The following is a 15816-nucleotide window of genomic DNA, read 5'->3' on the forward strand; positions in this document are numbered from 1 at the left end:
TCAAGCCCACGGGCCAAGAACTAAAAAGGAAGAAAGCAAAACCAGACTAATTTTTCTGGAAATTTTGTTGGATGGCGGTGTCATCCTACCAGTTCAAGAAATGTGTAAGATGATTACAGTACACAGAGACAGACTTTGTGTCCTGGACGTAACATTCATCTCAGCCTTCTTTTTTACTGAATCCCAGCATTTGGTTTCTTTTTCTGCCTTTCATGTCTTAAAAGCCAGTTCTTAGCAGGCTGAATTATACATTCTGCTACACTGTTAAGATGAATACTTTGGCCAAAATGTGCCCAGGATTCTAAGTCCAACATGATGTAGTGGATACAAAAGCAGGGTATTGAGCAGGACTGGGGATTCTATGTTGAATCCAATGGGATCTTGTTTCTGTGATTTTCCTTGGCCTGATTCTTTGGTATATTCCTGGGAGCAAAACCCCATATTGAAAAGAACAGGTTTAAATGAATGCTTCTGAAATTTCTTTTCAGTTGCTGCATAAACTGGTTTTTAAAGTTATAAAAAAAAGTTTTCTTGGATTCTACCTTCATATCCAGAGGTCACCTTCACTGAAATAGCCTCAGATGTGGGCAGCCTGACTAATCTCAGATAGCTTTGTTTCTTCCACGTCTCAAAGCACATATTCTAAATATAATATTCTTAGAAAAATATATCATAAATATTTTATAATAAATTTATCTCATATAATATTTTTCTATAATATTTTAGAATATTTTTAAATAGTGTGACATAACTACTATATATTATTTCTTGATATAGTAGAGGAATTTAGCCTTCCTTAATATGCAGACAGCCCTTAATCTTAAAAATGTTTGTTCAGAATTTCTTTTGCCACCTGGTTTGGAACTCAAGTAACTTTCCCGTAGAGACAGTGAAGGACTTGATGGTTAAGTCTCCAGGCTGGCTGACAGTAGTTTATTTCGCTCATGACATTTCTCAAGGATAATACTGTGCTAACAGCATGGAAGAGGCCAAATACCATGTTATGGATGTTTCCATGTCTTTAGGATTCAGGAAAGATGCCAAAAGCATACACTTAGCCAAAACTTCCAGACAGTGTATGATAGTAAAATCCTTCACCTTCTCCACCAGCTGAGGATAGGAGAACCATAATCCATGGTTTAGCCGTTGGGTGATTGGAATGTTCACTGGGGAAAGCGTCTGGAGTAGGAATGGGATATACCACATGGAGCCAAGATTTCCAGGAGACCAATAGGAAGAGAAAAGCTGGAACCTGGTCCTGGGTGGCCCCGGAAGCATTCAGAGCACCCTCTTTATTTGACTTGGGTGCTCTGTTTGGTTTGATGACTACTTTTTTCCTGGCTTTCGTGTGGCACTTCCAGTCTAGCATTTTGTTTTATTTTGACCTTCTCTGGCAGACACGGTCTCACAGCCCCTCTCTTCCTGAATGAGCACAGAACACTCTTGGATGTGATCTTTTCAGCACTTCTGTAGCACCAGGGGAAGCGCACGGAGTAAAAAGCCTCCTCTTAGGTGCTTTCCCCTTCTTACTCCTATATGTCACTCTGGATAAAAAGTCACCTTTGCATGACATATGGATTTTCAGATGATCTGAGGTGTAGACTCCCATCTCCCCATGAAAGCGATAGAAGTGGTCCTCAGAATTCCCTCAGCTGGGTCTGGGGTGGAGGAGGGGATCCTGTATTTCAGGCATCACTGAAATACAAGAGCCTGGGTTTTTCCAGGCAACATGGACTCGTTCAAGGAGTAGAATCTTACTCGAGTCAAGAGTTTCCATATATGTACTGTATCTAGATAATACCAATTGTCAGTGTGGACCCTGGTCAGTCGTCTTCATAAGGCCAGTGTTACTGCCTTTTATGGAGAAACTCAAATAGTAATATTTTAAATGATTTTTAGAAAGTCTAGCTGAAAAATCTTTTTGTTCAAATATCATAGAGTAGAAAATACCAGACAGTCATGAGTCATCAATAAAATGATATGTCATTGAAAAGAGAGGAATTAGAGTTTGCAATGTAAACTTTATGTTAATGACAGAGGACAATGCAAGAATCCTAACTAAACTGTTCTTTAAGTTCTGCTAAATATTGTAGGGATTCCAATCAACCTCAGGTTGCTCGTCTCAAGAGTGAAACTGGTTGTCATGTTTGAGAGTTTTCTCCCAGAATCCCAGTCTATGCCTTTTCTGTATAAATAAAAATCTATTTGGAAAACAGTATCACAGGAAACACTGTCCCCCACCAAGCCAGGACAATATTCCCCTCAAATGAAGAACTTGCCAGGTTTTCAAAGTGTCTTTTCATATACCACTCATTCTCTTGGAACATTGTATACCCTTAAAGTTGACAAATAGTCATGAAATAGGTCAGCATTCTTGAAAGTGTTCATTCCTGAACATGTATCATGAGAATTACTCTGATGACATAGGTCCACCAAGAGGCCAAAGGCATTTGCTTTTGACTTCAGTAATTCATAGTTCAGTCATCCATCGTAACCCACTCTACAATTAGACACAGAGTTCTTTGACTGCCAAAAATGTACAGATGTCTGTCTGCTTTTGTACAGTTTGCCTCAACCAAAATACAAAAGTTTCACCTCTCAGACAAAGCCAGGGAAATTTCAGGCAGTAGAGGACGCCATGGAGAAGACATGTGGAGGGCTAGGCAGAAGATGGAGAGCATATTAGACAGTGCAGGGCCTGGAGGAGCGGGGAGGCCAGTGGAGAGCAGCGAGGAGGCATGTGAGTGGCCGAACAGCAAAACCGGGAATAAAGACAAAGATACTGGGGTGGTGAACAACAGGCAGGCCTCCTTAGCTTGGCAAGATTTTTAGGAAATTCCATTCAGTTTTCTGTCTTTAGCTTAATTCCAAGTTTTGTTTAAGGAGACAGTGAAACATCCCTTTCTTTAATTACTTTCTGAGGAAACAGGGCCTTGTAACCATGGGAAAGGGCTTCCCTGTTGGCTCAATGGTAAAGAATCCGGCTGCCAATGCCAGAGACGCGGGTTCAGTCCTTGGGTCGGGAAGATCCCCTGGAGAAGGACATGGCAGCCCACTCCAGTATTCTTGCCAGGAAATTCGATGGACAGAGGAGCCTGGTGGGCTACCGTCCATGGGGTCGCAAAAGAGAGACACAGCTTAGCCACTAAACAATGCCATGCCTGGGAAAAGACTTCTAAGAACTCTGAGTGATTCTGCCCCCAGCCTGGAGTATCTGTCTTTTTATCTAGAGAGAACAGGGGTTGGGTGGATGGGGATGGATGTTTCTTTTTCTTGAATATTCTTAAATTCTTAGCTTCTCTGAAAGAGTAAGAGATATAGATTGTCCAAGGGGCTCTTTCCCTACACCCATTGTTACCTCTCACTTGTGAGCGGTCTTCTGGTCTTGTGTCAATGCTAACATTATGGCATCATGTCCTCGGTAAACTCTTATTTGTTCAGCCATCCATGCAACCGAGAGTTAAGAAGTACATGCTATGTGGCCAGCCCCGCTAGGAATCTGGAGAGGAATGAGACACTGACCCCGACCTTATGAAACTTGATTGTGGACCTAGTTTATGCAACACCCCTGGTTAGGAGTATCCACTTGAGCTCTTATGCTAGTGGCATCCAGATCCATTGGGATTCCTTTAGATTTCAGCAAGGCCACACAAATATTTGATAAGGTATAAGTTATCTGCCTCTCCAGACTCAACATTACAAAGACCGTATTGAATGTTTAATTAAAACATTCGTTAGTCCTCTTTTCCAATTGTTTCTCATGGTTTGGGTCCCTTGAAACAGTTGGTCTTTTCACTGAAATGTTTATTCCTATCATTTAAGCCAAGCAGTAAGAGTTCTTACTGAACTTAATATTGAGCTAACATTTTAAAGGATAACTCATCTGACATATCTGACTGTCTGCCATGAACCCATTTACATAAGAAGTGTGAACGTCTAGAAGTCTTCTGGAAGCCTGCAATTTCCAAAATTATTTATATGTACATTTCCAACCTTATTTATATGTACATTTCCTGGAGATCAACCACAAGATAGAACACTCAGAATGTATTAATACTGGACACCTCTGAAGCACTGAGGAGATTATATGTTGGTTTGTCTTCTTTGAACCCTCTCACATAAGTGCTAGTTAATTCAGCTGTTGCGATCGTGCTGGCCCTGCATTCAAGGACAGGGTTTCAGCCTCTGCACAGACTGGTTTGCTTTCCACTGAGTGCATTTCTCACTCGGGTCAGCTCTTTTTCAAGCGCACACCAAAGGTAGGGGCCCAAGAGGGACTCAGTCTGAATCCATCATCATCTTGGAAAAGACAAGGCAACGTGTGTACTTCATGCCTGGTGAATCAGTTAAGGGAGAGGCAGTCATTTCTTCTTAGGTAGAGGGTGCCAGTTGGTCAATTACCCAGCTCCTTTGGGTGCAAGAAAGCTCTCTGAAAGTTGCAAGATTAACTCCCTGTCAGACCTGCTGTCTCGATCCCGCCCACCATCACCACTGCTGCCTCCCTGCATGATGCTTGCAGCCCTGGCTGCTGTCCAGCTCAGGAAGCTAGCAATCCAGGCTTAGCAGATATCTCCTCCGAAAAAGTAAGGCTTAGGCTTCCCTGGTGGTCCAGTGGTTGGGAATCCGCTTGCCGATGCAGGGGACACAGGTTCGATCCCTAGTCCAGGAGGATCCCACATACCTCGAGGCAACTAAGCCCTCCTGCCCTAGAGCCTGTGCTCCTCAACAAGAGAAGCCACTGCGATAAGAAGCCCAAGCACCGTAGCTAGAAAGTAGCCCCCACTCACCCAAACTAGAGAAAGCCCACATGCAGCAGCAAAGACCCATGGGGCCAAAAATTAATTAATTGAAAGAAAGTAAGGAGGGCTCAGTGAAAACAGACTGGCAGCTCATAGCTGAATTCAGCCCAAAGATACAGCTAACCCACACAGAGTTGTTTTCCAGTGTGGACCAGTGGCTGAATTTCTAGCTTCTTCTGGCAAATGGAAAGGTCAGGCCATCTAGAGTTCCGGTTTCTGCAGGTGACAGTTGGCTGGAGCTGAGTAGCTGCCACTCCATTCCTTCTAGGCAGGCACCCTTCCATCTGCTACACTTCCCACCTGACCTACCCACTTACTCACACTTCCTGCCTGGCCCCCATAGGCTGAGTATTCAGGCAGTGCCCAATCCAGTCCTCTTTGCAGTGAGCTTGATTGCCATTACACTGGGGCTTCCCAAGTGGCTCAGATGGTAAAGAATCCGCCTGCAGTGCAGGAGACCTGGGTTCAATCCCTGGGTTGGGAGAATCTCCTGGAGAAGGGCATGGCAACCCACTCCAGTATTCTTGGCTGGAGAACCCCCATGGACGGAGGAGCCGTTATACTACAGGTCAGTGGTAGGCGCTTCACTGGGGATGCAGTTATTAAATAGCTCTTTGTAACACATTAGGTGGGAAAACAACCCATCTGATGTTCTTTGGGTCCATTCATATTTTGTCTTCAATAAATAAAAATGAGACTAATTGTGTACTGGCCTCATATAGGAATAATTTAAGGATGTGGATTAAGCCAAATCATTATGTTCTTAAATCTGACCAGCCAGAGGAGATGCTCATTGCTGCAGCCAACTGATAGTTTTGCCTTGCAGACAGTCTTGTTACAACTAGGGGGTCCACTGAAGATTTATGAATGCAGTCATGATTTGAGATCATGTGTCTTTGTATTAAAAAATAGAATCACCGATTTTGTAGACATCAGCTATTCTCATTTTTGTGTGTCCTCCTTTCAGTGGAAAAAAGAAATTGAAAATAATGCTTTCAGTTCAAGACTTTGACCATGAAAGATTAGCTAAAATCTTATTTTAATAATTCAATCCTCTTCTTCATCATGATTCTGTTCTAGAAAATAATACTTATTTGAAGGTCTAGTCTATCAGAGAGATGAAGAGATTTGTTCAATATGAAGTGAAGTGAAGTCACTCAGTCGTGTCCGACTCTTTGTGACCCCATGGACTATAGCCTATCAGCCCGTATCCTCCATCCATGGGATTTTCCAGGCAAGAGTACTTGCCTGTGGCAAGTACCAAGAAGGTTGCTATTTCCTTCTCCAGGGATCTTCCTGACCCAGGGATCGAACCCAGGTCTCCCACATTTTAGGCAGACGCTTTTACCATCTAATTCGATTCCTTTTTCCTGTCATGTAGCTTGCCAGGGTTCCTCGGAAGCTGGTGCAGTGGAACTCTGATTGGGTAGGGCTCCAATTACATAAGCAGACATCTTTGCAGCATCTGTCCAGAGGAGGCCTAGGGTAGGATGTGGTTGACCACCCAGGCAAGGAAGACCTGGTGGGGCTGGGGGCGTCCAGCAGCTCACAAGTCCATCAGCAACTTCTACACATCTGGCTCCTGCAGCCTAGACACTGCTGCCTCCCATCCAGCATTCCAGGCTCTGTCCACTCCAGACCCCACCCCTTGGTCTCACCTTTCCCTCGTTCCCAAACTCCCAGGAGGTTCTGAGCATCTCCTCTGGTACCATCAGGGATACAGACCTGCTCCTTGGAATCACTGCTTCTCCTGGTCGAACTGCAGACTGTCACTATACCCTGGAGAGGACTCCCATGCCAGGGAGAGGGTGAGCCAACATCTCTAAGCTCGTGCTGGTTTGCCCGAGAACTTGGTGCATCACCAAGCCAGCTAACACCGCTCATGCTGCCTCACCCGTGTCTGCCAAACAGTGACCTAACTCTTCAGACTCGGATAGGAATTTCTCAGGGCCTCCTGGAAAATCAGGGGGGTATCTGTTAAAATGAAAACCAAGACAATAAGCATGCTTCAGGGAGGGGACCTTTAGGAGACCCAGCATGGTAGCTATTTCTCTGACTTACACAAATGCTGGCAGATCCCAGGGGAGTTTGCGACTGCCTTTTCCAAAAAAAGTCTGAGCCTTGGTGCCTGAAGGTTGAGGAAGGAACTTTGGGTATCAACCTCGGGTTTGACAAGTGCAGGGCGGGAAGGACGCCACTGACAGCCGGTCTGGGCAGGTCACTTTCGAGAACTGTGGTTTAATTAACCTTTTTTTTTTTTTTAATGGACCAGCTCAGGATGAGGGCTTGTCAATATTGGATTCAGAACCAGTGTTCCCAGGACCACATATAAGCCTGCTTTTTTAGGAATATATGCTTTGTATCTAGATGTATTGAAATATTCAGGCACCTCCAGAAGCTTTCGGTCCTCTTGGCTATTGAAATGACAATGGAGGCTGAAATTTTCATGTATAGAACATAGTTTATATGTTCGTATAGAATTGGTGTGAAGACTCTTCAGGGAGAGACAGCAGAAAATACACAAAATTCCCTATTCATCCTGTTTTTAAGTTATGGCTTTTTGGTGTGAATTTAAAATACAATCTAAGGAAAAGCCATATGAAAAACTAGACAGAAGAGCCCTCTTACCCTCAAAACAGCTCCTCCACACCCTTCCTACTTGGCCCTCCTCTTCCTGGTGGAGACTGTCCTCCCCTCCCTGTGGGTCCCGAGACCTGTAATATCATGCACCTTCTAATATCAGAAGCAGCGATCAGACATCAGGAGTTCATAAGAGGCTCTCAGCTGGCAACTGGCCCTCATCTGGATTCCTGAATGTATTTCACCCCAGAGTACACTTCACTCAGACTGTACCAAGCTATATTTCTCAGAAAAGAAATTTAATAATCCAATGGTATTTTTTTAGAAAAAGGCTACCACCAAAAAAATGAAACACCCAAAGCTTTCCTTCCTTCTAAGATCAAATCTCTTCAGCTTCTTGAAACTCACAGCTGCTAGGGGCATAATTCATTTTTTAATACCACACATATGGTCCTCAAACTAGCCCAAGACTTAGACCAGGCTATGGTCAGAGTTTTCTGGCCAAAATGCCAGGAAGCACAGCTTAGAGGTCAGTAGTGCTGATAAAGACACTTAATTTATGTGCCTTTATCCACATAATGGATCGTGTGTATGCTGGGGCAGAGGGAAAAAGCAGTCTGGGGTAAGCCCAGTGTCAAGATTGACTTCTGGTTCAGTTAGACCCGGGTGGTTTGACACATCTGTCAAGTTCAAGTCCAAAGCATCATTGAAACTACCTTCTATAATTATAGATTTGCCCATTCCTGGGCTCTCTGTTAGATACTTTTTCTTTCCAGGTGGTTAGGAATTTTCATTCTGTATGGCATTTTCATTTCAGTTAATAAGCAAGAATGTGAATACATTCTAAAACATATATTATTCTATTTTAATGTAAGAAATTGAACTTTTGTTTTCCATAAATACTTTATTTTAGACAGACTTTGCTAAAGTAAAATGAAAGAGAAAAAAACAGGATGATCTCATATCCTGGGGCACATTCTTATTTGGAAACCTTACAGACAAGATGGAAGCTAAGGGATAAAATAGACTAATTCCTATTTAATACTCAAATATCTAAATCTAAAAATGAAGTTATAATCATCTGAAGAATTTGAATATTGGCTATAGGCAATGACTATTCAAAGATATTATGATAATATTTACATATAAATCATATTATTTTTATTCATATATGAGTACATGAGATATTTTTTCTCAATTTTAAATTCCTAGAACTTTTTGAAAAACAAAAAAATGGTCTTATCCAAAGTTTTAAGTTTTCATTTAGTATAAGTATTAAACATACACAAATTCTTCCTCTCTTTTTATCAGTTCTATACATATCTTATATTCTCATAAAATAAATCTGATACTTATTTCATAGGAGAAATTATTTAAATGTATGTACTAAAACTGTTTTATATTAACTGCAGAAATACCCACTTAAAGCGAAAAAATCCATGTTATAAATTCTAACATAATAGGGTATGAAATTATAGAAATAAGGCTTTTATTGGGAATTGGATCCCAGTGTGTAGGAACAGTGAATGACCTTGACCATGAAGAATTTTTACTGGTTAGTTCATAAACAGAGACTCTTGGCTTTTTAATAAATAAACATTTTGTTTATTAATTGCACAAAGTTTGGTCAAAGCACTGTACAAAAAAATAAATATTTTTGTTAAAATATGTCAAAAGCCTGGCTTTTAAGCTTGACACTTAGTTGAGTGGGTCACACAGGACAAGCTCCCTGTCCTTTGCAAAGTTATAGAGTTGGAAATGAACTTAGATCAAACTCCAAGAACCATGGTTTGCATTAGATGGTTTAGTTTTATCTGTGCTTTAGGAATTATTGACTGTTGTAATTGCTTTATTAGAATGTTATCTCTTGTTTCTTTAATATGGGGCATTTAAACAGCTCCTGGACTTGAAACTTGTTGTGATTATATCTTGGGAACAAAATTACTTTTAATGGGAATATATGTTTCAATGATAAATGCAAGTTAATAGATAAATATTGCTTAATTTATTACACATTTTAAAATATTTATACTTAATCTTTACAGATAACATTTTGTGTACAAACTAATTCATTGATTAGACTTCCTGATCACATTAACGAATATTAATTGAATGATCATTGAATATATAATTAGGAGATACAAAGACAGAACTAAAAAAAGAAATTAAAATCTAAACACACCGCATGCCAACATGTATGCAGTCACAGTTTTACAGAAAATGCTGTGCATTTGAATCACCTTTCTTGACAGTGGCTGCACAGTATCAGTGCTTAAGTCTAAGTATTTTCAGCATGAAGGGTGGGGATTATGCAAAATTACAATTGCATTAGAATTATGAGAAATGGCAGAAAATTCCTATTTTTAAATGTCTGTTTTCAATGAGTAAGACTTAAACTAGCTCTCTTCTCTCAAGAAGGCGGTCTAAATCACATTTGTCTTTTTCTTTAACAGATAATTCTGAAATAATCAGCAGAAACGGAATGGAATGCCAAGAATCTGCATTGAGAATAACTAAACATTGTTACTGTACATACTATCCTGTTCCCTCCTCAATAGAATTGCCACAAACTGCATGCTAAATAAAGATTTAGTTCTTCTGGACAGACCACAACTCTAAGAAGCTAGTGCTGCTATATCATATATGAGTATTAAATATGGTATGCTTAGTATATTCCAACCTAAGATAGTTAACTACCTGAGACCAGCTGTGATGTTAAAGGACATAAAGGATAAAGTTTACTTTTAAAGGGTTTCTAAACATAGTTTCTGTCCTAGGAATATTGTCTTATCTCCATAACTATAGCTGATGCAGAAAGTCCAACCAATTTATTCATTTCGACTCAGAATATTTCAAAGTTAGCAATAAGCAATTAGCATTAGTTTAAAAAAAAAAGGAAAGAAAAAAAAAAAACCTAATCCAGGGGCAGGTTCAATTCTAACCTCAATTACTGTCATTTCATTTTACCCACTGGATCAGAGCTGTGTTTCACTTCTTGACAACGCGAATGCTGCCGCAAAGATGAGAAGTGAAGTAAAACCGTTACCTGTCCTGCAGGTCTAAAAGTTGAATGGAAATTCAAGCACAAGTACTGGGGACGCATCGAAGTGCGGTATTTGGTTTGCCTGGAGACGCCGCATTGAATCATGTGATTCTAGAATAACATTAATAGTTTGAAAAAGAAACTTTGTACGGTGTGAGTTTCATACCTAACCAAACAAAGTCTTGAAGGTATTATTTTACAAGTATATTTTTAAAGTTGTTTTATAAGAGAGACTTTGTAGAAGTGCCTAGATTTTGCCAGACTTCATCCAGCTTGACAAACATGAGAGGCCCATGCCGACAGTCTAACCGAAGGGATCAGTCTTTCCAACTCACCATCCGGTTGCCTGTTACCGAATAACTCTTCTAAACTAAAAACCTAGACAAACAAGGAAGCTGTAGGTGGGGAGATCTGTATAATATTCTAATTTAAGTACGTTTGAGTTTAGTCACTGAAAATTTGACTGTGACTTTAATCTAAATTACTACGTAAACAACAAGTAGATAGTTTCACTTTTTAAAAAATCCATTACTGTTTTGCATTTCAAAAGTTGGATTAAAGGGTTGTAACTGACTACAGCATGGAAAAAAAAAATAAGTTCTTTTAATTCTCTCACCTTAAAGCATATTTTATGTCTCAAAAGTATAAAAAACTTTAATACAAGTACATACATATTATATATACACATACATATATATACTATATATGGATGAAACATATTTTAATGTTGTTTACTTTTTTAAATACTTGGTTGATCTTCAAGGTAATAGCGATACAATTAAATTTTGTTCAGAAAGTTTGTTTTAAAGTTTATTTTAAGCACTATCGTACCAAATATTTCATATTTCACATTTTATATGTTGCACATAGCCTATACAGTACCTACATAGTTTTTAAATTATTGTTTAAAAAACAAAACAGCTGTTATAAATGACTATTATGTGTGACTGTTTAAAACATCCATTTTCTTTGTGAACATATTAGTGATTGAAGTATTTTGACTTTTGAGATTGAATGTAAAATATTTTAAATTTTAAATTTTGGCATCACCGCCTGTTCTGAAAACTAGATGCACCAACCATATCATTTTTGTTTGAGAAAAAAAAGAAATCTGACATTTTAATTAATATTGATCAGAGTCTAATGACTATCTTATATCGTAGATTTGATAACCCTATCAAAAAAAATTACATTCTAAGTATAATCTTACACAGTGCTTGTATTGTTGCATTCGTTTTAATTTGTGGAAATGTATTGTATCTAACTTGTATTTCTTTGGTAGTTTCATCTTTATGTATTATTGATATTTGTAATTTTCTCAACTATAACAATGTAGTTATGCTACAACTTGCCTAAAACATTCAAACTTATTTTTCTTTTTTCTTTTTTTCTTTGTTAATTCACTTAAACTCATTGAAAACGTAGTATACATTACTAAAACATAAATTATGGGAATCACCGAAATATTTTTGTAGTAGACTAATTGTTGTTACATTGTCTTTCTTTTTTTTCTTTTGTTTCATGGTTTTGATTTTTAAAATTATTAGTACACAACTATTTCCAGCCCTTTAACAATGGAACATCAAAAATATCACCTATATCCCTAAGCAAATATAGAAGACTGTATTTTTACTATGATACCCACTTTTCCAGAATTGTGATTATAATATGCAAAGAGTCATAAATATGCCATTTACAATAAGGAGGAGGCAAGGCAAATGCATAGATGTACAAATATATGTACAACAGATTTTGCTTTTTATTTATTTATAATGTAATTTTATAGAATAATTCTGGGATTTGAGAGGATCTAAAACTATTTTTCTGTATAAATATTATTTGCCAAAAGTTTGTTTATATTCAGAAGTCTGACTATGATGAATAAATCTTAAATGCTTTGTTTAATTACAAAAACAAAATCACCAATACCAAGACATGAAGATAGCAACTCAACAAATACTGTAGTTAAGAGATGAACTCGTCACTTATATGGGAACCACATTTCACTCTTTGTTTTCAGGATGTAACAGCACTTCACCTAAATATTCTTTGAGCCATATCACTGGTAACATTTCTACTAAACCTCTCCATAACACTTAAAGAATTCCCTCATTCTCATTACCTTACAGTGTAAACAGGAGTCTAATTTGTATCAATTCTATGTTTTGGTTGTAATATTCAGTTCACTCACCCAATATACAACCAATGAAATAAAAGAAGCATTTAAAAGGATTTCTGGTCTTCCTCCACTTTTTTGTTGTTGAGACAGATTGATAATTAGCCAAACAAAATGGTTTTCACATTCACACAGACAATGGTAACTTCAGAGAAGAGCAGGCCTTTGATTTGGTTTTGGGGGTTTGTTTTTTTCTCTGGATTTTTAATAGTAGGAAACACAATTTACAAGCCTTATTTGGGAAGTAGTTCTAGTATTCTTTGAAATTAGAAATAAAAGTAAATCCCACCACTCTGCCCCCTACTTTAGAATTTTGCCTGAATATGAAGAGATGTGAACATCAGTAACCAAATGGGGAACAAAACATCAGTTAATTGACAGACAAGAAAGTGCCCGGTAATCCATGAGACAGGCTTCAGGTGAGCGACGTGTCTTAGACCTTAGGCTGCAGAAAGGGGCAGAATGATGAGTTCTGGTCTATGGGGCTACCCTGGCCCCAGGTAGGCCAAGGAGAGCACTAGCGCTGAGCAGTGCACCTGTGGACAGGTGTTCAGCAAAGCCACGCCTCCCGAGAGGTGCTGGGCGCCTTCTCAGTCTCCTCCTTTCTCTGTCCTTTGAGGCCCATGATATTTCTTAAGGAAGGTGGGAAGGGTCCTTGTCATGCAGGGGTTGGCAGAAGTTACCCCCTCAATGAGCCAAGGCAGGAATGGGGAGACAAGATTTTCTTCAGGGCAGGTTTAAAGCTTCAGGCTTTCCGAGCGGTTATGAGACCCCTTATGAGTAGAAAACACAAACATTCAACAGACCAGGCATATTACAAATAAAGGTGCTTGTATTTTTAAACAGTGTCATCAGGAATTCCAAGGGTAAAAATACTTGCATACTTTTGCAGATGTTTGAAAAACCGGCTCTATGTTTGGATGAGCAGTGATTTAAAAGATGGGGACTTCCCTGTTGGTCCAGTGGCTGAGACTTCGCCTTCCAATGCAGGGGTTGCAGGTTCAATCCCTGGTCGGGGAGGTAAGATTTCACATGCCTCATGGCCAAAAAACCAAAACTTAAAACAGAAGCAATATTGTAGCAAATTCAATGAAGACTTTAAAAATGGCCCACATTAAAAAAAAAAAAAAAAAACTTAAAAAAGCTGCTATGGTATCAATCAATCACTCCTGACAAGAAAACATTCTCTGTTAATAGTTAAGTTCAAGGTGCCAAACTTCGAGAACAAGTTATTTTAAGTGAAAAATGTAAGACAAGCTACTCAAAATTGTTCACACCTGGTTGATGAAGTATAATTTTCATGAGTAGACCGACCTTTGGTACTACATTAGAAAAAGAGAAATTTAAACCTGAGTGGATGAAACTAATTTCTCTCTTCAGCATAGAAAATGTTAAAATATAAAATAAAATTATTCTATAATTATCTGGCAATAGGAAGGTATCTTAATTTGGGGCAGCCCCCAACTAAAAAATGTTTCACACTCACAAATATACTCTTGTTTATTATTAGTCACAGATCTTTTGCAACACTTTAAAGCTTTTAGGGGCAGCCAGGCAAACCAAGATACAGTTCAACATTCTGAAATCCGTGAGAAGGAAATTCTGGCTCACTTAAAGAATGAGTTCTTCTCTGCACCCCCTGCCTCACCCAAATAGAGTCTCAGAAATATTAGACTACCATTGCTGTTGGACTGGGTTATCACCGTTGAAATGACTGAGTTATTGTGAATTGGAATGATTCATACGCAGTATGAATGGACGCAGTAATAACTCCCCTCCATGCTTTTGGTGGGAGATGGGTTGGCAGGATGGGGAAGGGATGGAACTGAGAATATTCCCCAGGGACTAGCTTATGCATCAAGGGCTTTGGAAAAGAGTCCACATAGATTTCTATTAAATGTATAGAGACCCACCTGGTCATTGAGGAGAATCACTAAGTTCTAATGACTGCAGAGATTCTTTTCAATATACATAGAGGTCCTGCTGTGACCAGTAACCTGACTCTAGACAACGTTCCCTTTCCGTGTCTGCCCTCAGGATTACTAGATCCACAGCTTAGTTGAAAAACCTCTATCCAGGTGATTTCAATTGCATGACCAACAGCCATGTGACCTCTCTTTCTCCAACTGCTTCAGCGATTTTGAAAAAAGCGACGGCTCACCCATCTGAGGGATCGTTTCAGGTGCTCAGTCTAAGTGTCTTATATGCTAACTGGCCCCTGATGTGTGCTCAGATGCTCAGTCATATCTGACTCTTTGCGACCCCACGGACTCTAGCCCACCAGGCTCCTCTGTCCATGGGATTTCCCAGGCAAGAATACTGGAGTGGGTTGCCATTTCCTCCTCCAGGGGATCTTCCCAAACCAGGGATCAAACCCGTATCTCTTGCAGCTGCTGCATTGCAGGTGGATTCTTTACCACTGGCACCACCTGAGAAGCCCTTATGTCTTATGTGTTACTTGGCATATATTTTAATAAAACCATTTCAGACCTCCCCTCCAAATTTGGTGAAAACCATATAGTTATTCTCATGAAATCGGGTATAATCAGAAAGTAACTTTGTTGTGTTCAAATATACTTGACATAATCCTTAGCATTATGAAGGAACTATTACATCTGTAATGTACATGGGAAATTGAGACACAAAAATTAAGTGATTCTTGAGATCACACAGAGCAGCAGAACTCTCAAGCCCTGGCTTGCCGTAACTCAACAGTCATGTCGGCATGAGCTTTATTTGTGGCAAATGCTCAGGCCCAAATTTCAGAAAAGAACTCAAGAGTAAAGCATTCATCCAGGTTCAAGGTGAAGCCATCATAAGAATCCTTTAATAGGATTAAAAACAGGTTTTCTTCCCTATCACGAGAATACTATTTATGAAATATTCTGTAGCTCTGAGCTGCACAGTGCTATTCTAAGTTTAGGACAGAGCTTAATTCTTTATTAGGACCAGAAGCCACTGAAGGGGATGTGACTTTGCCCCATCTCACCAGGGTTATCCAGTTTTTTAAATCAAACTTCAATATGAAATTGAAATAAAAATATTGAAAGCCATTGAATTTTCCCTGATTTTTCCCAGTAAAGGTATGTCCCATTAATGTCCTATTAATTCCTGATGAAGCAGTCCCTAAAAAGATGTAGCATGACTTTCTGGATAAAAACCACGTATGGATCACACGTCCCTAAAATCCAGTTGGGTCCACAGAGTCGCTCCTTTCT

General features: G+C 39.3%; 1 protein-coding gene across 7 annotated transcripts in view; it reads left to right on the top strand.

Annotated features, from left to right (window-relative positions):
* The window catches only part of MBNL2 (muscleblind like splicing regulator 2), a 169054-nt gene extending 156400 nt beyond the window's left edge, over positions 1-12654 (top strand). For all 7 annotated transcript variants that reach the window (XM_040267361.1, XM_040267364.1, XM_040267363.1 and 4 more), the window contains one exon: positions 9833-12654. In XM_040267361.1, coding sequence (XP_040123295.1) covers positions 9833-9847 — 15 coding nt within the window. In that variant the 3' untranslated portion in view covers positions 9848-12654. The remainder of the gene's footprint in view (positions 1-9832) is intronic.
* Positions 12655-15816: the final 3162 nt, after the last annotated feature.

Source organism: Oryx dammah, unplaced genomic scaffold (genome assembly GCF_014754425.2).
Source record: "Oryx dammah isolate SB20612 unplaced genomic scaffold, SCBI_Odam_1.1 HiC_scaffold_24, whole genome shotgun sequence".
NCBI lineage: Eukaryota > Metazoa > Chordata > Mammalia > Artiodactyla > Bovidae > Oryx > Oryx dammah.